At 37.2% G+C, this 24,684-nt stretch overlaps 1 protein-coding gene and 1 long non-coding RNA gene across 4 annotated transcripts in view; one reads left to right on the forward strand and one right to left on the reverse strand.

Moving 5' to 3' along the window:
- LOC309478240 overlaps positions 1 to 9,971 on the forward strand; it is a 117,171-nt gene extending 107,200 nt beyond the window's left edge. The window contains exon 2 of the long non-coding RNA XR_014198896.1: positions 9,913 to 9,971. This is a non-coding gene — a long non-coding RNA (uncharacterized lncRNA). The remainder of the gene's footprint in view (positions 1 to 9,912) is intronic.
- Positions 1 to 24,684, reverse strand: part of LOC309478151 (uncharacterized protein) — a 70,916-nt gene that overhangs the window by 25,770 nt on the left and 20,462 nt on the right. The window contains exons 5-7 of one of the 3 annotated variants that reach the window (XM_082141735.1): positions 23,940 to 24,614; positions 22,620 to 22,729; positions 7,829 to 7,941 (exon numbers count right to left, since the gene is read on the reverse strand). The exons of the other annotated variants lie outside the window; for them this stretch is intronic. Of the exons in view, the coding sequence (XP_081997861.1) occupies positions 24,016 to 24,614 (599 nt within the window). The 3' untranslated portion in view covers positions 7,829 to 7,941; positions 22,620 to 22,729; positions 23,940 to 24,015. The remainder of the gene's footprint in view (positions 1 to 7,828; positions 7,942 to 22,619; positions 22,730 to 23,939; positions 24,615 to 24,684) is intronic. 3 annotated transcript variants of the gene reach the window in all.

Here is a 24,684-nt window from a genome sequence, read left to right on the forward strand (position 1 = left end):
TTAGTTTCCATTGTTATGCTGATGACACTCAAATATATATTTCATCACGGCCGGATGAAAACGCAAAATTTTCCAAATTGACAGAGTGTGTTAAAGATATAAAAGATTGGATGACCCGTAATTTTCTTTTATTAAATCCAGACAAGACAGAGGTAATACTTATCGGTTCAAAAAACCGCCCACAAAACCTCGCACAATACAACTTTAACATCATAGGATGTCCTGTTACTTTATCCTCTACAGTAAAAGACCTGGGTGTTATACTCGATTGCAACCTGTCTTTTGAAAATCATATTTCATATGTTACAAAAACAGCATTTTTCCACCTTAGAAACATTGCTAAGCTACGTAATATGCTATCAGTTTCTGATGCAGAAAAGTTAGTTCATGCATTCATGACCTCGAGACTGGATTACTGTAATGCTTTACTAGCTGGTTGTCCTGCATCCTCAATAAACAAGCTACAGTTAGTCCAAAATGCCGCCGCTAGAGTTCTTACTAGATCAAGAAAATATGATCATATAACACAGATTTTATCATCACTGCATTGGTTACCTATAAAGTTCCGTATTAATTACAAGGTATTGCTACTGACCTATAAAGCCCTAAACGGCTTAGCTCCAGTCTATTTAACGGATCTTTTATCACCCTATAATCCATCGCGCTCTTTAAGATCACTAAATTCAAGGCTTTTGGTCATACCTAGGATATCCAGAACCACCAAAGGAGGGAGAGCATTCTCACATTTGGCTCCAAAACTCTGGAATAGTCTTCCTGATACTGTTCGTTGCTCAGACTCGCTCTCCCAGTTTAAAACTAGATTAAAGTCGCATCTCTTCAGCCAGGCATTCATATAATCCTACAGTTCAAACTACAATCCGGCCTCTAGCTCATAAATGCCAGAGGAGAACTGGCCCCCGACTGAGCCTGGGTTCTCCCAAGGTTTTTTTTTCTCCATTAGGTCACCTGATGGAGTTTTAGGACACCATTAGGTCACTTGATGAAGTCTTTCGGTTCCTTGCCACTGTTGCCTTTGGCTTGGTCAGTTGGGGATATTTTGGGGATATTTAATTTAATTTTATCAATCAATAAATTCCTCTTGAAACAAACTTTGTTGTATTATTTTAATTTAATACTGTGAAGCTGCTTTGATACAATCTGTATTGTGAAAAGCGCTATACAAATAAACTTGACTTGACTTGACTTAATTTAGACGTGCAAACTGGGTGCCGGTGTGGTGAGAAGTTCGAGCTCGGCCAGATTCGGCTCGAAGTCGTTCATCTTCGGTTCATCTCTTTGTCTAAGAGAAAGTGCCCGAAAGGCTGCTCTGGGTATGTGCGGTGCCTTCAGCCGGAAAGTGGCCATTAATTAACATTTTATGTAGATATTGTATATTCTCATTGGCTGGCAGCTACACTCTCCTGAATCAAGAATAAAAGCTATTGATTCTCTTTCCATGAGCTCATGTCATGAAGAAAAAGGACAATTCTGAGAATGAGGCACAGGAAAAAAAATTATAGAGATAAAATAATCTAACAGGTATTACAACAGGTTTGTGGGAATGTGGTCATTGAAGTTTGGTGAAGTATAACTGGTCATTTAACAGATGCTTAACCTTTTTAGCAAACTAGCCTAGCCATAAGCCTTGTTCACACTTTCGCCTGATACAGCACCGTTTAAACTGTAGTAGGGCTGTCACTTTTGAGAAAAATCTAATTCGAACGGATATCAAATATCAAGCAATGTATTCGAATATATTCTAATAAAAAAACAAAACAAAAAAACACCGTAATGGAGATTCAATCACAAATTTATTAACAGCCTGACAGTCATAAACAGGACTCAGGCCATAGACTGTCTGAAAAAAAAAAAAAATTATACAAAACATTTGCGATTGGTTTGATTGAATTAATTTTTTTTTTTTTTTTTTTTTTTGAAAGACTCTGGTCTAAACTATCAACAGAGCGAATGCTAGTGGAATGAGTTGTCTCTTTCTCTGTTAATGTTGGGATACTTAATTAGCTTAGTTGGCTTTTTGGTTCTGGCTGACTGAATGAGTGCTAGGCTGAAAGTGGGACATGCTAAAATGCTTAACGTGAAAAAGCTTAACGTGGTTTAATGTACGTAAACAACGATCAATGATCACCAAATTTCTCTCTCAGGAGCAATATGAATGAGAAATTTGGTGATCACTGATTGTTGTTTAGGCACATTAAACCACGTTAAGCTTTTTCCTTACAATAGGCATGAAGCAGAAACGCTTAATGTCAGAAAACGTCCATAATATTTGGACTTTGGGTTTGATTTGACGACAGTGTTCAGTGGTTATGAGGAGAAATATGAGAGAGAAATTTGATAATCATTGATCATTGTTTAGGTCAATTAAAACACGTTAAGCCTTTTCCTTCTTTCTTCTTCGAAAATAATTATTTTCATGCTATATACACCATAAAATCAATAAAAGCTGTGATTTATGAATATACAAAAACATCTGAAAATGTACCCAAAAAAAAACCCCTCTAACAAATATAAGGCATATTAAGTCACAATACAACGTATTTTCATTATTGAAAACAATTATAATTTTACTTGAATATGATTAATATTTTTTCCTGGTTGTATAAATGTTTTACCTTTACTGTATTTTTTATTATATAAAAAGTGCAATTATTAATATTATAATCTCACATGTGTAGGCTACATAGACTGCTAATGAGTCATTTCTGTCTCTCACTCTCTCAATGTAAATAGAGAGGGAGATCATGCGATTTTGAGAGAGAGAGAGAGAGAGAGAGAGAGAGAGAGAGAGAGAGAGAGAGAGAGAGAGAGAGAGATGTGTGTGTGTGTGTGTGTGTGTTTTTGTACCTGTTTGGAGTCCGGTGTCATCAGGTTTAAACTGCTGGTGGAGATGTTGAGATTGATACTCATGCCAGCAAACTGCAGGTTACTCTTGCCCAAAATACTGGAGAGAAGTTTCGAGGGAGTCTGAAAGAGAGAGAGACTATCCTTCTTAATTGTTTCTTAATTTCCTTATTGCAATATGTGATGATCGCTGATTTCTTACACAAGTTGCATTTGAAATACGTCAGAAATAGAGCGGGGCGTCAGTTTACCGTCAGAAATGTGTCGTGTTGCGTCACGCATCGTGATTATAATGGTCTCGTTCTGTCTTTTATCGCGCCGCTCGCGTCTGGTGTTGAGACAGTCTTACACTGCTTGATAATGATGTGTTCTGCATTGAATAGTAGCTTCATCCACAGTGAAATGTCCAAAAATCATGTTCCACATATAAAGATGACATAATAGTTATTATTTGGTTTGATTTTATATTTCAATATTTAATAATATTCAATAATAATATTATTATTTTATACGTTTTTATTTATTTAAATATATTCTGAATGATTCAGGGTTATTATAGTTCACTAAAACTAAAACCATAAAAACATTATTTTGTTGTTGTTGTTTGAAATAAAAAATGTTAACTGAAATAAAATATTTAAAAAAAAATATTTTTCAAGCATTAAAAGCACCAAATATTAGACAGCGCTGCATCAGAGTAAAATAGTATTAATAATTGTAAAATTACTTTAATAAAAAAAACTACGGTTACCTTTACCAACATGAATCTGAAACGAAATAGGTTTTCTCGACGACAGATATAACGGTATTAACGGTAATTAGCGGTGCTGAACAGTGTACTATAGGGGGAAAATCCACAAAAAAGGCAGAAAGCCATTGTTAATGTGAACAGTAGATCTAGATGTGGTCCGTCCATTTCATAGCCTACATATAGGCCTATACAAAAAATAATTTACCTCAGTAAAACTCTCAGTCCGGCGATGACCTCTCATCCAAAGGGGAGTCCGGCTTTGCATGCGTTGGTCACGTGCCGTTCCCCGTTTATACCCTCTGGTTCTTTCGCGGGCTTTGCACTTGGTGTGAAATAGTAACGTTTATTTTTATTTTTTTATTTTATTATTATTATAAGCAAAGTCCAGTGGATTTTTTCTTTCAACATGGTGAAGATAGCCTAATATAATAATTGTATTTGCCCTGGTCTCCCATATTATTGTGCTATTCCATGATATAATTATATAATAAATAATATATAGGCACATATATTTTATTACAGTACAAAATTTGTAGTTTATAATTCATTTCTGTTACAGTTTTAATAGCAACAACAGGTATTCATAAAAAATGCATGTAATTACAATTTTATTAGATACATTTTTATTTATTATTTTATTATTATTATTATTATTATTACTATTATTTTAGGATCCGGTGGCTTGCCTTGGGTGGGCTTCTGTTGTCAAGCCACTGGTGCTAAAATAATAGGCTAATTAATAATTGGAGGTGTGCCACCCAAAAAACATTGTTAGCTGAGACAGTTCCCTTAATGATTATATGATTTTATAAATGAAATTATTACCAAAAAGAGAATGTAGAAAAAACAAACAATTTTTATTTATTTATTGTTTAATCCATTAAAATTAACTGAATTTGGTAATTATTACATTAGTCTCTCTCTCTCTCTCTCTCTCTCTCTCTCTCTCTCTTTCTCTTTCTCTCGCTCTTATTTAAGAATTGTTCTACAATAGTGAAAACACGCATCTCTTAGAAATCTGATTTATACAATGACTCTGTTTCCAAAGTGTCAAGCATCTGTTTCCACTGGGATGTGCCTTGCCTTCATGTGCCTTCAGTTGGAAAGTGGCCATAAATGAACTTATTTTTATGTAGCTATTCTCATTGGCTGTCAGCTACACTCCCCTGAACCAAGAACAAAAGCTATTGAACACAAGTAAAGTTGAGGAGGTTTTGTGAATGGATTGGCTTCATGTTCTTGATTCTCTTTCCATGAGCTCATGCCATTCAACGATGAAAAAGGACAATTCTGAGAATGAGGATAAAATAAGAGATAAAATAATCTAACAGGTATTATAACAGGTCTGAGAATGTATAACTGGTCATTTAACAGATGCTTAACCTTTTTAGCATACTAATAATAATAATTTGTTACATTTATATAGCGCTTTTCTAGGTAGGCTACTCAAAGCACTTCACATATGGAAGGGGGAATCTCCTCAACCACCACCAATGTGCAGCATCCACCTGGATGATGCGACAGCAGACATACTGCGCCAGAACGCCCACCACACACCAGCATACTGGTGGAGAGGAGACAGTGATGAAGCCAATCAGTATATGGGGATGGCCATGATGGACAGAGGCCAAGGGGCAAATTTGGCCAGGATGCCGGGGTTACACCCCTCCTTTCCGAAGGACATCCTGGGATTTTTAATGACCACAGAGAGTCAGGACCTCGGCTTAACGTTTCATCCGAAGGACGGTGCTCTTTGACAGTATAGTGTCCCCGTCACTACACTGGGGCGCCACACAGACCACAGGGTGAGCGCCCCCTACTGGCCTCACTAACACCTCTTCCAGCAGCAACCTGGTTTTTCTCAGGAGGTCTCCCATCCAGGTACTAACCAGGCTCAGCTCTGCTTAGCTTCAGTGGGCAACCAGTCTTGGGCTACAGGGTGATATGGCTGCTGGTATACTAGCCTAGCCGTAAGCCTTGTTTACACTTTCGCCTGATACAGCACCGTTTAAACTGTAGTGACTCTCCGCTCTCTAGTGATGAGAACACACATCCTAGCTACATACAAAACATTTGCGATTGGTTTGTAAATGGTATTATTACACATGTTCGGGCTGTTCTCGCCAGCAGGTGTCGCCATCTTAAAACGAGTTTATTCAGAGTACAAAAATCACCACTTTTCTCCAGACTACTGCACACAACAATTATACATAGCCTAAGTATGAATTGTATCAACATAAAAACGAACTCACTATAGACTCCAGCCTGAGATTTCACCAAGATCTCAAGTGGCCGAGTGAACACTATTCGTCTTCATCTATTGAGGGATTAATGGCGGGTTGTGATTAAACACTCTGCCATCTACTGTGCTGGAGTGAGAAGATAATAATTTTTTTATGTATTCAAATTGTATAATATCCAAGGTACATATTTCTAGTAATTGTGCAGTTGATTCTCATTTTGTATTTTCAGAAAGTTTTGGAATATTTTTCCTCTCCCCAAATACCGAAACCCAACGATAAATAATTTAATAAGAAGGCCTAAATTGACCTATTAAGATTTAGTAAACATCTATCTTGTAAATACATTTTTGCTATTTTATTTTTAAAAAGCAATGGTAAATCAATAACAATTGCAATTTTAACAATATTTCAAGTGTAAATTATGAGATTTTTTGTATTTTGAAACCAATCCTTCTTTTTAAAAGGTATAATGTTTATCATACTGATTTCAAAGTTAAGGATTCATTAGTTTAAATATTTATTTTAGTGTTAGTCCATATTTTAACCACTAGATGACAGCTGTAAAACATGTATTTTATTCACAGACTCTGTTCAGTGTTCTGATCTCAGTGGTGTGTGGATATTTATGTCAAAAGCCATATTTTGAAAGAAAGTAAATTAATCCAGTCAAAACATTTTTATTTTAAAATATTGATTTATCACTGCAGGGTTAAACAACCATGAATACAATGTTGAAACCCTTTGAACTGAAATAAATGTATTAAGTAACTCAATAAGAACAAGGTTATAACATAAATTATAAACAATATGTAAGTTGCTGGCAAATATATAAGATAAGCTGCAAGAAATTACACCATTTAATTTTTCAGAATATCAGACTATTTTAAGTGATGGATCTGAATGTGAACTTTGCTCACTTAGACAACTTTGGACAATGCTTTTTCTCATGAGTCCGTAGACTAGATGATCGGCTGAAACTCTTCCCACATGAAGAGCACTTGTACGGTTTCTCTCCGGTGTGAATCCTCTGATGATGTTTCAGGTAATCTGATCGAGCAAAACTCTTTTCACAGTGTGAACACTTGTACGGTTTCTCTCCGGTGTGAACTCTCTCATGATATTTCAAGGATGATAAATGAGCGAAACTCTTCCCACATGAAGAGCACTTGTACGGTTTCTCTCCAGTGTGAATCCTCTGATGATGTTTCAGGTAATCTGATCGAGCAAAACTCTTTTCACAGTGTGAACACTTGTACGGTTTCTCTCCAGTGTGAATTCTCTCATGATCTTTCAAGGATGATAAATGAGAGAAACTCTTTCCACAGTGTGAACACTTGTACGGTTTCTCTCCAGTGTGAATCCTCTGATGTAATTTTAAGTCGCGGGGTGCAATAAAGGTCTTTCCACAGTCAAAGCACAAATAAGATCTCACACCATTGTGTATTTTTAGGTGCTCCTGTAAATTGTCCAGTCGTAACCAACTCTTTCCACACACAGAACACACATGAGGCTTCACATCTGCATGAATTTTCACGTGTCTTTTCAGGTGCTCAGCCAAAACAAATGTCTTGTCACACTGATCACAGCGGAATGATCTTTTTCCTGAGTGAACGAGCAGATGATTTTGGAGACTAGTTGCCCATGGGAAGCTCTTTCCACACTGATGGCATGTGAAGGGTTTCTCTCCGGTGTGGATTCTCATGTGCATCTTCAAGCTTGATTTAGCTTTGAAGCTCATTCCACACTGAGAGCAGGTGCAAGAACATTTCTCTCCTCCTCTTTGAGTGTTTTGTTGAGGTTTCTGAAACTTCTGGCGTTTCTCCTCCACTTCACTTTGTTCCATCCGACCTAAAACGAACATATTACATTAGACAATTTAAGATTGAAATAAAAGTAATCCCTAGTCTAATATGTCAGTTTTCATCTTAATGTTCCTCATCAGTCATTAAAGAGAATGAAGGAAAACACCAACCTGTTTGTTCCTCTGTATCTTCATCTCTCGTTCTGCGGGGTTCTTCCTCAAACTCCATCTCAATAGTTTCTCCTGGAGTAATTCCTCCTGCTTGTTAGGAAAACTTTCTTCACCTGTGGGAAGAGTCAGACATGAATATTCAACAGTATTGAAAGAAAAATCTTATCAGCCTGACTTTTCTGTCTCTGTGTCTCCCTGTTTTCTTTCATTCTGGTCTGTAATTCTGTAGGTATTAGATATATATATATGTAACCTCTCCACTCGAGTCCTACTCGCCTGCTGGTTCGAAAATATGTGGAATAAGGGCTGCCTCCGACTAATTTTTTTTTCTAGTCGGCTAGTAGTTGTTCATTTAAGCCATTAGTGGACAAATCGCCCCTTTATATTCATTTAATTACTTAAATAGGCTATATAGCCTACAGGATAATGAGCGTTTACGTAATATAGCCGCACGACCGCACGCATAAAGCTTGCCACAAAGAACCGGTAAAAGTAATGATTATGAATGTCAAGTCAAGTCAAGTTTATTTGTATAGCGCTTTTCACAATACAGATTGTATCAAAGCAGCTTCACAGTATTAAATTAAAATAATACAACAAAGTTTGTTTCAAGAGGAATTTATTGATTGATAAAATTAAATTAAATATCCCCAAAATATCCCCAACTGAGCAAGCCAAAGGCAACAGTGGCAAGGAACCGAAAAACTTCATCAAGTGACCTAATGGTGTCCTAAAACTCCATCAGGTGACCTAATGGAGAAAAAAAAAACCTTGGGAGAACCCAGGCTCAGTCGGGGGCCAGTTCTCCTCTGGCATTTATGAGCTAGAGGCCGGATTGTAGTTTGAACTGTAGGATTATATGAATGCCTGGCTGAAGAGATGCGACTTTAATCTAGTTTTAAACTGGGAGAGCGAGTCTGAGCAACGAACAGTATCAGGAAGACTATTCCAGAGTTTTGGAGCCAAATGTGAGAATGCTCTCCCTCCTTTGGTGGTTCTGGATATCCTAGGTATGACCAAAAGCCTTGAATTTAGTGATCTTAAAGAGCGCGATGGATTATAGGGTGATAAAAGATCCGTTAAATAGACTGGAGCTAAGCCGTTTAGGGCTTTATAGGTCAGTAGCAATACCTTGTAATTAATACGGAACTTTATAGGTAACCAATGCAGTGATGATAAAATCTGTGTTATATGATCATATTTTCTTGATCTAGTAAGAACTCTAGCGGCGGCATTTTGGACTAACTGTAGCTTGTTTGGGGATATTTTGGGGATATTTAATTTAATTTTATCAATCAATAAATTCCTCTTGAAACAAACTTTGTTGTATTATTTTAATTTAATACTGTGAAGCTGCTTTGATACAATCTGTATTGTGAAAAGCGCTATACAAATAAACTTGACTTGACTTGACTTGACTTGTTTATTGAGGATGCAGGACAACCAGCTAGTAAAGCATTACAGTAATCCAGTCTCGAGGTCATGAATGCATGAACTAACTTTTCTGCATCAGAAACTGATAGCATATTACGTAGCTTAGCAATGTTTCTAAGGTGGAAAAATGCTGTTTTTGTAACATATGAAATATGATTTTCAAAAGACAGGTTGCAATCGAGTATAACACCCAGGTCTTTTACTGTAGAGGATAAAGTAACAGGACATCCTATGATGTTAAAGTTGTATTGTGCGAGGTTTTGTGGGCGGTTTTTTGAACCGATAAGTATTACCTCTGTCTTGTCTGGATTTAATAAAAGAAAATTACGGGTCATCCAATCTTTTATATCTTTAACACACTCTGTCAATTTGGAAAATTTTGCGTTTTCATCCGGCCGTGATGAAATATATATTTGAGTGTCATCAGCATAACAATGGAAACTAATTCCATGTTTCCTTATAATATTTCCAAGTGGCATCATATATATTGAAAATAACAGAGGGCCTAATACAGATCCCTGCGGCACTCCATAGTTTACTGGAGTTATGATCGATTTTTCTCCATTTAAATAGACAAAATGGTAGCGGTCAGATAGGTATGATTTGAACCAGCTTAGTGCTTGTCCTTGAACACCAGTATAATTTTGTAGTCGATCTAAGAGTAATGTATGATCTATAGTATCGAACGCAGCACTAAGATCAAGTAAAACTAGTATTGAGATACAGCCTTGGTCAGAAGCTAAAAGTAAATCATTTGTGATTTTAACGAGCGCAGTTTCAGTGCTATGATGCGGTCTGAATCCAGACTGAAACTTTTCATAGATCTCATTTTGTTGCAAGAAAGAGCCCAGTTGAGCGGACACCACTTTTTCTAATATTTTAGACATAAATGGAAGATTTGAAATGGGTCTATAATTTGCTAGATTATTATGATCTAATTGTGGTTTCTTAATGAGAGGTTTTATAACTGCCAGTTTAAATGTTCTTGGAACATGACCTAAAGATAAAGACGAGTTAATAATATTGAGGAGAGGATCTTCCACTACAGGTAACACTTCTTTCAGTAGTTTAGTTGGTATAGGATCTAATAAACATGTTGTTGTTTTAGATGAAGTGATAAGTTTATTTAACTCTTTTTGTTCTATAGTTGTAAAGCACTGTAATTGTTCTTTCGGGGTGATAATTGAAGCTGAATTATAAGGCGCGATTGAAGATTGAACGTTTACAATTGTGGTTCTGATGCTTTCTATTTTCTCAGTGAAGAAGTTCATGAAATCATTACTACTGAACTGTAACGGGATATTTTGTTCGGGTGACGTCTGTTTATTTGTTAGTCTAGCCACGGTGTTAAATAGAAACCTTGGATTGTTTTGGTTGTTTTCTATTAGTTTGCGGAGGTGCTCAGCCCTGGCCGCTTTTAGGGCCTTTTTATAACGTGACATACTGTCTTTCCAAGCGATTCTAAAGACCTCTAAATTAGTTTGTTTCCATTTACGCTCTAAAATACGCGTTTCTCTCTTTAAAACATGCGTAGTATTGTTATACCATGGTGCTTTATTTTTCTCTCTGACCTTTTTTAATTTAATAGGTGCAACCTCATCCAATGTTCTAGAGAGAATGGTGCTCATAGTGCTAGTTAGTTCTTCTAGTTCATCTGTTTGTTTGGGTTCAGGCAGCAGCTGAGACAGATTAGATAAGCAATTTGAGAAATTATCTATGGTGGATGGGAGGATTGTTCTGCCTGGTTGATAACGCGACGCCGCATGACATATTACAGCAGTACGTAATATGCAAGTTACCATGTAGTGATCAGTGACTTCATCACTTTGTGGAATGATATCTATATCGGTTGGATCGGTTCCATGTGATATAATTAAATCGAGTGTATGATTAAGACGATGTGTTGGTCCGGTGACGTTTTGCTTGACCCCAAATGAATTTAATAAATCTGTAAACGCAGCTCCTAACGCATCATTTGGATTATCTACGTGTATGTTAAAATCTCCAACAATTAGTGCTTTATCGACATTGACTAATAGGTCTGAGAGAAAATCTGCAAACTCTTTTAGGAAATCAGCGTAAGGCCCTGGCGGTCTATATACGGTAGCCAAGGCTAGAGATAATAGGGATGTTTTTCTAACATCTAAGAGCGTAACATTTAGTACAAGTACTTCAAATTAAATAAACTTATAACCCGTTTTCTGGGTAACATTTAGAATATCTTTATAAATGGTTGCAACACCTCCGCCACGACCATGATTATGAATGTGTCTAAAATAGCAAGGATCCATTGTTTATTAATAAACTGGTGTTTTCTGTGTCGCTGCAAAGATGAAGTTGAACTGCACTGAAATGCACATTACATAATCAGAGAGTAGCCTATTTCACCGGGTAACGTCGCACGTAAGAATGTATATCTTAAGCAGCTTCCTAAGGTATGGTTCGGGGAAGACGCCTAGCAATGGTATACCTTTAGTTAAGTTAAGAGTCTTCGTAGCGCGCTAAGAGACAACGTTATCGGGAAACGCAGCCCAGGTATGATGCGTAATGTAGATACCTGTCATGAACTGCTCTGAGACTCGAAAGGTGAGATCCAAATGCAGCTTTTATTATGGGCAATTTAAAGGTGTAATCCAAACTATGGGTCAAAACACAGATAGGCAGTTCAAACAAACAAACAAACAAACAAACAAACAAACAAAACAGGCAAGGGTCAGAGGCAAGAGAGTAATCCACGGTAGTGATGTTACATATGACACTGAAGCTTCGATGCGCGTATCACACAAGCGAAACAATTTCTAGTGAAGCCCCGTATCGGGGTGTGTATTGGTTTACTAGAGTCACGTGATCGATGACAAACGAAGCCTCACTTTCTCTCCAGTCACGTGCGCGTTTCGCTTTGGGTGTCAGAAGGCTCGAACTCCAGATCGTATTTAACAAGTCATTGTTGCCTCAGTCTGGTTGATGTGTTTGTGAGGATAGTGCTGTACTTTGAAAGTTAATCAATAGCCTATATTACATTTAAATAAGCAAAATTTATTTTTCGCTACTTAGGCTATTATTTTTTTTTTTTTTTTATTTTTTTTTTTTTTTTTATATTTGCACTTTTTGGTGATTTTAGGTAATTTGGTGTTGGTATTTGGGTTTAGGGTGAGATTAGGGGAGAGGGGTGTTGGTGTTTGGTGAATGGTTTGTATTTAGAGCAATGGCAACAGCCAAAAATAATAAAATTAATACAAATAATTAAAAACTTTATCAACTTTCTGTCATTCCTACAGTTGATTAAGCACTATTAGTAACAAGTATAAGCACATTTAATAACAGATGATCCTATCAGACAATGTCCTTATTCATTTTTTTTGTGTGTGTGTGTGTGTGTGTAGAGAGAGAGAGAGAGAGAGAGAGAGAGAGAGAGAGAGAGAGAGAGAGAGAGAGAGAGAAGGCCTACATTAGATCTTATTGAATCATATAAGCTAATTTAATATTTTAATTGTCACACTTTAATGGGTAAATAATTTATTTAATGAACAAATCAAACACAAACATGTAAGGTTTTTATTTGTACACATAACATTAACACTATGGAGTGTGTTGTGGTTGCTTCATCTGCCAGAGCTTCTAACACAAGCTTCTGGCTGCTTTATTCTAAATAAGCACCAGATGGCGCTGTTCTCGACACTCTCAAAGCTTTGAATCTTTTCCCGGAACAGTTAGGGGAAAGCTTCAGTGATTCATGAGGCTTCATTTCCCCATCCCTAATCCACGGAACAGGCAAGAAATCCAAAAACCAAGAGACAGGAAACCAGGGAAAATGCTCAGAGACGCAGTGTGACACAAACAAAACTTTGCAGTGAGTGAATGAGTGAACATGGAATAAATAGGCTAAAAACGAACAAGGTAATGAGATACAGGTGAATGCAATCAGTGATGATGAGTCCGGGCAGTGAGTTCTGGGAAATGTAGTTTGTGAGAGTGATCACAGTCTGGTGTGGAGTGCCCTCTGGTGGCTCTCAAGGGCACTCCAGCTGGTGACCGTTACAATACCAAAGTGCTCTTCTTTGGTCAGAACCATGGAGAGCGACCGCGGATAGGTCCGTCCTATGCACCGAAACTTTTTACAATGCAACAAAATATTTAAATAGCATCAAGCTATTAAAATCTATATATTATGTATACGCACAGATAATATAACAGTATATTAGTCAGAATTTTTTATTAGGTTAAACAGTGATTGGATAACGTTTTTAATTTAACGTTTTTAATTTAAGGCCCACCCACAATTGGTCTGGCCCAGGGTCCGAAATTAACTCCCGCCAAGCGCCAAATGCGGGTAGATTTTCCGTTTGGCGAGTAACTCTCATTGTATGCTCATTTTTTAAATGTAAGCAACTAATTTAGACGTGCAAACTGGGTGCCGGTGTAGTGAGAAGTTCGAGCTCGGCCAGATTCGGCTCGAAGTCGTTCATCTTTGGATGCGGAGCCGCGCGCGCTGTTACAAAAAAAGCCGTGCACACCGCCAAGCGAAATAGGAGGCTTGTTTGAGATGCGCCTTGCCTTGTCTGAAATGTAGTCGAGAGAAGGCGGCTGCAGTGAGAGGAGGAGTGAAAAAAGTGCAGGCAATCCGGACAGATCTCTTTTCTCGCAGTGGATCTGACACCTGTGAGATCAGAGGCGGATATCGCGGGATTCACGATATTCACGCTCGTGCACAGTGTTGCTAATAAACTGGATGTAATTTAAGTTCTGTCAAGCCTAATAGGCTAATAGAATTGCTCTCGCGGTACTTTGATGTCATAAACCGATCGGTCTGTGCAGCGCCGGTTCAAGTCGAACAAGCCTCGATGTCTTGCACACCCAACGCGCACGACCGCCCACACCACAATGACGTAATTTTTGCCGCACGCACCTTCGCACTCATGCGGACGCGTCGAGTATAAACCTAGCGAGCCGTGCAGAACGTCTTCAGCACTCGCGGATCGTGCATAGCCTACTCCGCCGCTGGCCAGGCTGCTTCTGCTTTACACACCATGGCCGTTCTTTTCTCGAGAAAAGGGGTTTTCCCATAGCGTTTGCAACGCAATACTCGTTCCCTTATCTCTCAGGGAACCGAGGTTACGCAAGTTACCAAGTAACGTTACGCCGGTTTCACACCGCAAGCATCAGCGGCGCGTGAACAGCGCGTATTTTTTTCGGCGTCCATGTTAATCAATGAGTGCATTCACACCGGGAGCAGGAGCAGCGCGTGAGCGTCAAGCAGGAGCGTCGCGTGAACAGCAGTGCAGCGGGGGTTTCGGCGCCGAGTCTATTTTTGCTGCGCCGCTTACGCTGAATTAAAGTGACAATGCATTGATCATGGCCAAAATACACCGGTTTTATCCAAAAAGTGCATTGATGATATCTATTGTGTTTTAAACAGTCAATCAAATGACCAACAGCAATTTAAAAAGAAAACAAATGTCCAAAAACAAACTTGTTGCCAGAACAATAAAAACAAAGATGAACCAAAAGATAGATGAAATTTTTTATAAAATAAGCTTCTTGACAAGTCTTTTCTCTTAAATGTATTTGAAAACGAAATAAAGCAATGCCAACTTATCCATTATAGAGTACTCTGTCTGTACACACGCCACGGTTCAGCCGCGCGTGACAAACGCTGCCAGTGTGAAAGCAACACGCGCCTGTCCTGCTCCTGCTCACCATATGCGCTGCTCCTGCGCTGCTTACGCTCTGCTAATGCATGCAGTGTGAAACCGGCATTACGCTCTGCCTTCCCTTCCACATGAGTCAGGTAACAAAACTGACAAAAAAAATAATAATTTCACCCAAATGTTAGTAATATTTCATATATTTCTCTCGTTTTGATCAATATATAGATTTTTTTTATTATTATAGGCTACATTTCAAATTTTGCTCTGGACAATTTTTTATGTTTGTATTCAACATAATACCTTATTATCTCAATTAAATGTACTGAAATTAATGTATATGTGACCAAAAAAAGGCTGTTTATTATTTTGGCCGGAAAAAAATATGCTTGGCTGGTGGATTTTTTCATCTACCAGTCCCCGTGGCAGGTGAGCCAAAAAGTTAATTTGGGACCCTGGTCTGGCCCATCCAAAACTGGAATCCTGGCGCCGTGCCTGCTAGTTCGGCCTCTGTTACATATATGTCTGTTTTAATGTACACTCTATGTGTGTGTGTTTCTTGGACAGCAGTCTGTAATGGGTCCTTTTTCTTTGTCTAAGAGAAAGTGCCCGAAAGGCTGCTCTGGGTATGTGCGGTGCCTTCAGCCGGAAAGTGGCCATAAATTAACATTTTATGTAGTATTGTATATTCTCATTGGCTGGCAGCTACACTCTCCTGAATCAAGAATAAAAGCTATTGATTCTCTTTCCATGAGCTCATGTCATGAAGAAAAAGGACAATTCTGAGAATGAGGCACAGAAAAAAAATTAATAGAGATAAAATAATCTAACAGGTATTACAACAGGTTTGTGGGAATGTGGTCATTGAAGTTTGGTGAAGTATAACTGGTCATTTAACAGATGCTTAACCTTTTTAGCAAACTAGCCTAGCCGTAAGCCTTGTTCACACTTTCGCCTGATACAGCACCGTTTAAACTGTAGTAGGGCTGTCACTTTTGAGAAAAATCAAATTCGAACGGATACCAAATATCAAGCAATGTATTCGAATATATTCTAATATCAAAAAAAAAAAACGTGGTTTTGTGTTCAGTGGTTATGAGGAGAAATATGAGAGAGAAATTTGATAATCATAGATCATTGTTTAGGTCAATTAAACCACGTTAAGCCTTTTCCTTCATTCTTCTTCGAAAATAATTATTTTCATGCTATATACACCATAAAATCAATAAAAGCTGTGATTTATGAATATACAAAAACATCTGAAAATGTACCAAAAAAAAACCCTCTAACAAATATAAGGCATATTAAGTCACAATACAACGTATTTTCATTATTGAAAACAATTATAATTTTACTTGAATATGATTAATATTTTTTCCTGGTTGTATAAATGTTTTACCTTTACTGTATTTTTTATTATATAAAAAGTGCAATTATTAATATTATAATCTCACATGTGTAGGCTACATAGACTGCTAATGAGTCATTTCTGTCTCTCACTCTCTCAATGTAAATAGAGAGGGAGATCATGCGATTTTGAGAGAGAGAGAGAGAGAGAGAGAGAGAGAGAGAGAGAGAGAGAGAGAGAGAGAGAGAGAGAGAGATGTGTGTGTGTGTGTTTTTGTACCTGTTTGGAGTCCGGTGTCATCAGGTTTAAACTGCTGGTGGAGATGTTGAGATTGATACTCATTAACTGCAGGTTACTCTTGCCCAAAATACTGGAGAGAAGTTTCGAGGGAGTCTGAAAGAGAGAGAGACTATCCTTCTTAATTGTTTCTTAATTTCCTTATTGCAATATGTGATGATCGCTGATTTCTTACACAAGTTGCATTTGAAATACGTCAGAAATAGAGCGGGGCGTCAGTTTACCGTCAGAAATGTGTCGTGTTGCGTCACGCATCGTGATTATAATGGTCTCGTTCTGTCTTTTATCGCGCCGCTCGCGTCTGGTGTTGAGACAGTGTTACACTGCTTGATAATGATGTGTTCTGCATTGAATAGTAGCTTCATCCACAGTGAAATGTCCAAAAATCATGTTCCACATATAAAGATGACATAATGTTCTTAGTTATTATTTGGTTTGATTTTATATTTCAATATTTAATAATATTCAATAATAATAGGCTATTATTATTTTATACGTTTTTATTTATTTAAATATATTCTGAATGATTCAGGGTTATTATAGTTCACTAAAACTAAAACCATAAAAACATTATTTTGTTGTTGTTGTTTGAAATAAAAAATGTTAACTGAAATAAAATATTTAAAAAAATGATTTTTCAAGCATTAAAAGCACCAGATATTAGACAGCGCTGCATCAGAGTAAAACAGTATTAATAATTGTAAAATTACTTTAATAAAAAAAAAACTACGGTTACCTTTACCAACATGAATCTGAAACGAAATAGGTTTTCTCGACGACAGATATAACGGTATTAACGGTAATTAGCGGTGCTGAACAGTGTACTATAGGGGAAAAAAAAACAAAAAAGGCAGAAAGCCATTGTTAATGTGAACAGTAGATCTAGATGTGGTCCGTCCATTTCATAGCCTACATATAGGCCTATACAAAAAATAATTTACCTCAGTAAAACTCTCAGTCCGGCGATGACCTCTCATCCAAAGGGGAGTCCGGCTTTGCACGCGATGGTCACGTGCCGGTCCCCTTTATACCATAGGTTTATACCCTCTGGTTCTTTCGCGGGCTTTGCACTTGGTGTGAAATAACGTTTATTTTAATTTTTTTTCAACATGGTGAAGTTAGCCTAATATAATAATTGTATTTGCCCTGGTCACCCATATTATTGTGCTATTCCATGATATAATTATATAATAAATAATATATAGGCACATATATTTTATTACAGTACAAAATTTGTAGTTTATAATTCATTTCTGTTACAGTTTTAATAGCAACAACAGGTATTCATCAAAAATGCATGTAATTACAATTTTATTAGATAGCCTACATTTTTATTTATTATTTTATTATTATTATTATTATTATTATTACTATTATTTTAGGATGCGGTGGCTTGCCTTGGGTGGGCTTCTGTTGTCAAGCCACTGGTGCTAAAATAATAGGCTAATTAATAATTGGAGGTGTGCCACCCAAAAAACATTGTTAGCTGAGACAGTTCCCTTAATGATTATATGATTTTATAAATGAAATAATTACCAAAAAGAGAATTATTTATTGTTTAATCCATTCAAATTAACTGAATTTGGTCAATATTACATTAGTCTCTCTCTCTCTCTCTCTCTCTCTCTCTCTCTCTCTCTCTCTCTCTCTCTCTCTCTCTCTCTCTCTCTCTTATTTAAGAATTGTTCTACAATAGTGAAAACACGCATCTCTTAGAAATCTGATTTATACAATGACTCTGTTTCCAAAGTGTCAAGCATCTGTTTCCACTGCAGGGATGTGCCTTGCCTTCATGTGCCTTCAGTTGGAAAGTGGCCATAAATGAACTTATTTTTATGTAGCTATTCTCATTGGCTGTCAGCTACACTCCCCTGAACCAAGAACAAAAGCTATTGAACACAAGTAAAGTTGAGGAGGTTTTGTGAACGGATTGGCTTCATGTTCTTGATTCTCTTTCCATGAGCTCATGCCATTCAACGATGAAAAAGGACAATTCTGAGAATGAGGCACAGGAAAAAAAGAAAAAAAGAGATAAAATAATCTAACAGGTATTATAACAGGTGTGAGAATGTATAACTGGTCATTTAACAGATGCTTAACCTTTTTAGCATACTAATAATAATTTGTTACATTTATATAGCGCTTTTCTAGGTCCTCAAAGCACTTCACATATGGAAGGGGGAATCTCCTCAACCACCACCAATGTGCAGCATCCACCTGGATGATGCGACAGCAGACATACTGCGCCAGAACGCCCACCACACACCAGCTTACTGGTGGAGAGGAGACAGTGATGAAGCCAATCAGTATATGGGGATGGCCATGATGGACAGAGGCCAAGGGGCAAATTTGGCCAGGATGCCGGGGTTACACCCCTCCTTTCCGAAGGACATCCTGGGATTTTTTATGACCACAGAGAGTCAGGACCTCAGTTTAACGTCTCATCCGAAGGACGGTGCTCTTTGACAGTATATATAGTGTCCCCGTCACTACACTGGGGCGCCACACAGACCACAGGGTGAGCGCCCCCTACTGGCCTCACTAACACCTCTTCCAGCAGCAACCTGGTTTTTCTCAGGAGGTCTCCCATCCAGGTACTAACCAGGCTCAGCTCTGCTTAGCTTCAGTGGGCAACCAGTCTTGGGCTACAGGGTGATATGGCTGCTGGTATACTAGCCTAGCCGTAAGCCTTGTTTACACTTTCGCCTGATACAGCACCGTTTAAACTGTAGTGACTCTCCGCTCTCTAGTGATGAGAACACACATCCTAGCTACATACAAAACATTTGCGATTGGTTTGTAAACGGTATTATTACACATGTTCGGGCTGTTCTCGCTGCATTTACACCGTTCTGACCAGCAGGTGTCGCCATCTTAAAACGAGTTTATTCGGAGTACAAAAAGCTCAGTTTCTCTCAACATCACCACTTTTCTCCAGACTACTGCACACAACAATTATACATAGCCTAAGTATGAATTGTATCAACATAAAAACGAACTCACTATAGACTCCAGCCTGAGATTTCACCAAGATCTCAAGTGGCCGAGTGAACACTATTCGTCTTCATCTATTGAGGGATTAATGGCGGGTTGTGATTAAACACTCTGCCATCTACTGTGCTGGAGTGAGAAGATAATAATTTTTTTATGTATTCAAATTGTATAATATCCAAGGTACATATTTCTAGTAATTGTGCAGTTGATTCTCATTTTGTATTTTCAGAAAGTTTTGGAATATTTTTCCTCTCCCCAAATACCGAAACCCAACGATAAATAATTTAATAAGAAGGCCTAAATTGACCTATTAAGATTTAGTAAACATCTATCTTGTAAATACATTTTTGCTATTTTATTTTTAAAAAGCAATGGTAAATCAATAACAATTGCAATTTTAACAATATTTCAAGTGTAAATTATGAGATTTTTTGTATTTTGAAACCAATCCTTCTTTTTAAAAGGTATAATGTTTATCATACTGATTTCAAAGTTAAGGATTCATTAGTTTAAATATTTATTTTAGTGTTAGTTCATATTTTAACCACTAGATGACAGCTGTAAAACATGTATTTTATTCACAGACTCTGTTCAGTGTTCTGATCTCAGTGGTGTGTGGATATTTATCAAAAGCCATATTTTGAAAGAAAGTAAATTAATCCAGTCAAAACATTTTTATTTTAAAATATTGATTTATCACTGCAGGGTTAAACAACCATGAATACAATGTTGAAACCCTTTGAACTGAAATAAATGTATTAAGTCACTCAATAAGAACAAGGTTATAACATAAATTATAAACAATATGTAAGTTGCTGGCAAATATATAAGATAAGCTGCAAGAAATTACACCATTTGTTTTTTCAGAATATCAGACTATTTTAAGTGATGGATCTGAATGTGAACTTTGCTCACTTAGACAACTTTGGACAATGCTTTTTCTCATGAGTCCGTAGACTAGATGATCGGCTGAAACTCTTCCCACATGAAGAGCACTTGTACGGTTTCTCTCCAGTGTGAATCCTCTGATGAGATTTTAAGTCACCGTATCTAGTGAAGGTCTTCCCACAGTCAAAGCACAGATAAGGTCTCACACCAGTATGAATAATCTCATGCTGTTTTAAAAATTCAAGCAGAAAAAAACTCTTTCCACACACAGAACACACATGAGGCTTCACATCTGCATGAATTTTCACGTGTCTTTTCAGGTGTGCTTCCACAATAAATGTCTTGTCACACTGATCACAGCCGAATGATCTTTTTCCTGAGTGAAACAGCAGATGTTTTTTGAGACTAGTTGCCCATGGGAAGCTCTTTCCACACTGATGGCATGTGAAGGGTTTCTCTCCGGTGTGGATTCTCATGTGCATCTTCAAGCTTGATTTAGCTGTGAAGCTCTTTCCACACTGAGAGCAGGTGAAAGAACATTTCTCTCCTCCTCTTTGAGTGTTTTGTTGATGTTTCTGAAACTTCTGGCGTTTCTCCTCTACTTCACTTTGTTCCATCAGACCTAAAACAAACATATTACATTAGACAATTCAAGATTGAAATAAAAGTAATCCCTAGTCTAATAGCAGAAAGATTTAATAAACATTTAATTAAAGAAAGACAAATGGGATCCAAAGAAATATTGAGCCTCAATTTAGAAAAAAATGTTGTTTAATATTTACTCTACCAACGCTATCTCACGACCATTTCGTACGAGTGAGTAAAAGGTGACTAATTCGTACGAATCATCTAAACCCACGTGATGGGTAGGTTTAGGGGCGTCAGGTTAACATCATTCGTACGAATTGGGCAACTCGTAAAAATATGTACGATTTAGCAAAAATTCGTACGAATTGCCGTGAGATCAGGTTGGACTCTACTAGTATCTAGTTTTAGATGTATTGTTAAAGGTCAGTTTTCATCTTAATGTTCCTCATCAGTCATTAAAGAGAATGAAGGAAAACACCAACCTGTTTGTTCCTCTGTATCTTCATCTCTCGTTCTGCGGGGTTCTTCCTCAAACTCCATCTCAATAGTTTCTCCTGGAGTAATTCCTCCTGCTTGTTAGGAAAACTTTCTTCACATGTGGGAAGAGTCAGACATGAATATTCAACAGTATTGAAAGAAAAATCTTATCAAACTTTTCTATCTCTGGGTCTCCCTGTTTTCTTTCTTTCTGGTCTGTAAGGCTGCAGGTGTTTTATATATATATATATATATATATATATATATATATATATATATATATGTGTGTGTGTGTGTGTGTGTGTGTGTGTGTGTGTGTGTGTGTGTGTGTGTGTGTGTGTTAATGCACACTCTATGTATGTGTATGTGTTTCTTGGACAGCAGTCTGGAAAGGGTCCTTTTTCTTTGGCTAAGAGAAAGTGCCGGAAAGGCTGCTCTGGGATGTGCGGTGCCTTCAGCCGGAAAGTGGCCATAAATGAACTTATTTTTATGTAGCTATTGTATATTCTCATTGGCTGTCAGCTACACTCCCCTAAACCAAGAATAAAAGCTATTGTACACAAGTAAAGTTGAGGAGGTTTTGTAAACGTTTGGCTTCATGTTCATGATTCTCTTTCCATGAGCTCATGCCATTCAACGATGAAAAGGGACAATTCTGAGAATGAGGCACAGGAGAAAAATAAATAGAGATAAAATATTCTAACAGGTATTATCACAGGTTTGTGGGAATGTGGTCATTGAAATTTGGTGAAGTATAACTGGTCATTTAACAGATGCTTAACCTTTTTAGCAAACCAGCCTAGCCGTAAGCCTTGTTTACACTTTCGCCTGATACAGCACCGTTTAAACTGTAGTGACTCTCCGCTCTCTAGTGATGAGAACACACATCCTAGCTACATACAAAACATTTGCGATTGGTTTGTAAACGGTATTATTACACATGTTCGGGCTGTTCTCGCTGCATTTACACCGTTCTGACCAGCAGGTGTCGCCATCTTAAAACGAGTTTATTCGGAGTACAAAAAGCTCCGTTTCTCTCAACATCACCACTTTTCTCCAGACTACTGCACACAATAGTTATAAATGAGTGTGAATTGTTACAACATAAAAACGAACTCACTTTAGACTCCAGCTGAAGATTTCACGAAGATCTCAAGTATCCGAGTGAACACTATTCGTCTTCATCTATTGAGGGATTAATGGTGATTAAACACTCTGCCATCTACTGTGCTGGAGTGAGAAGAGGGAGAATTCAGTCTATGGGCCATTCTACAAATTTTGTTGAAAGTCAGTTGGAAACATCTTGCATTTTTTTCGTTCTTTTTTTTTTACAAATTTTGTATGTAAGCAAATTGTATAATGTCCAAGGTACACAATTCTAGTAATCGTGCAGTTAATTCCTATTTTGTATTTTAAGAAAGTTTTGGAATATTTTTCCTGTCCCCAAATTTGACACTATTCCGAAACCCAGTGATAAATAATTTAATAAGAACATCTATCTTTTTGTAAATCATTTTTTTGCTAAAAAGTTTTCACAGGTAAATCAATAACAATTTTAACAATATTTTAAGTGTAAATTATGAGATTTGTTTTATTTTAAATCCAATCTTTCTTTGTAAAAGGCATAAAGTTTGTCATACTGATTTAAAAGTTAAGGATTCAGTAGTTTAACATTGAACCAAACATTATAATAACATCTTAGTTGATCATTCAATATACTTACTTTTGGACAAAACATCCCATGTTTCGGTCGTGACTGCACATGTAGTGACAGTGATGTTTTGCACCACATTACACTACAGAATTTTATCTCACATAACTAAAACACTACTAAAACATACTAAAATACATAACTGTGCTCAAATTTTGTTTATATTTTCCCCAAATAAAGGATTATGTGTTCCTTTTGTCACTACCAAAACAATGATGACATGTTTCCAAAGAAGACAAATTCTTTCTAAATATGAATTCTGTTTAAGGACTTTATTTTCATTTGACTTTTACCATATTGTTGATCAAAGTCCATGTCGTTAAAATTTATTTTAGTTTTAGTTCATATTTTAACCACTAGATGACAGCTGTAAAACATGTATTTTATTCACAGACACTGTTCAGTGTTCTGATCTCAGTGGAGTGGATATTTATGTCAATTGTTTTTGAAAGAAAGTAAATTGGAAAAACATCCAGTCAAAACATTTTATTTTAAAATATTGATTTATCACTGCAGGGTTAAACAACCATGAATACAATGTTGAAACCCTTTGAACTGAAATAAATGTATTAAGTCACTCAATAAGAACAAGGTTATAACATAAATTATAAACAATATGTAAGTTGCTGGCTATAGATACGATACGCTGCAAGAAATTACACCATTTGTTTTTTCAGAATATCAGACTATTTTAAGTGATGGATCTGAATGTTAACTTTGCTCACTTACACAACTTAGGACAACGCTTTTTCTCATGAGTCCGTAGACTAGATGATCGGCTGAAACTCTTCCCACATGAAGAGCACTAGTGCGGTTTCTCTCCGGTGTGAACTCTCTCATGATATTTCAAGGATGATAAATGAGCGAAACTCTTCCCACATGAAGAGCACTTGTACGGTTTCTCTCCAGTGTGAATCCTCTGATGTAATTTTAAGTCGCGGGGTGCAATAAAGGTCTTTCCACAGTCAAAGCACAAATAAGATCTCACACCGTTGTGTATTTTGAGGTGCTGCTTTAAATTGCCCAGTTGTAAAAAACTCTTTCCACACACAGAACACACATGAGGCTTCACATCTGCATGAATTTTCACGTGTCTTTTCAGGTGCACTGCCAAAACAAATGTCTTGTCACACTGATCACAGCCGAATGATCTTTTTCCTGAGTGAAACAGCAGATGTTTTTTGAGACTAGTTGCCCATGGGAAGCTCTTTCCACACTGATGGCATGTGAAGGGTTTCTCTCCGGTGTGGATTATCATGTGCATCTTCAAGCCTGATTTAGTTGTGAAGCTCTTTCCACACTGAGAGCAGGTGAAAGAACATTTCTCTCCTCCTCTTTGAGTGTTTTGTTGAGGTTTCTGAAACTGATGGAGTTTATCCTCCACTTCACTTTGTTCCATCAGACCTAAAACAAACATATTAATTTAGACAATTCAAGATTGAAATAAAAGTAATGCCTAGTTTAATAACAAAAA

This window comes from Leuciscus leuciscus (assembly GCF_965113295.1).
Source record: "Leuciscus leuciscus genome assembly, chromosome: 16".
NCBI lineage: Eukaryota > Metazoa > Chordata > Actinopteri > Cypriniformes > Leuciscidae > Leuciscus > Leuciscus leuciscus.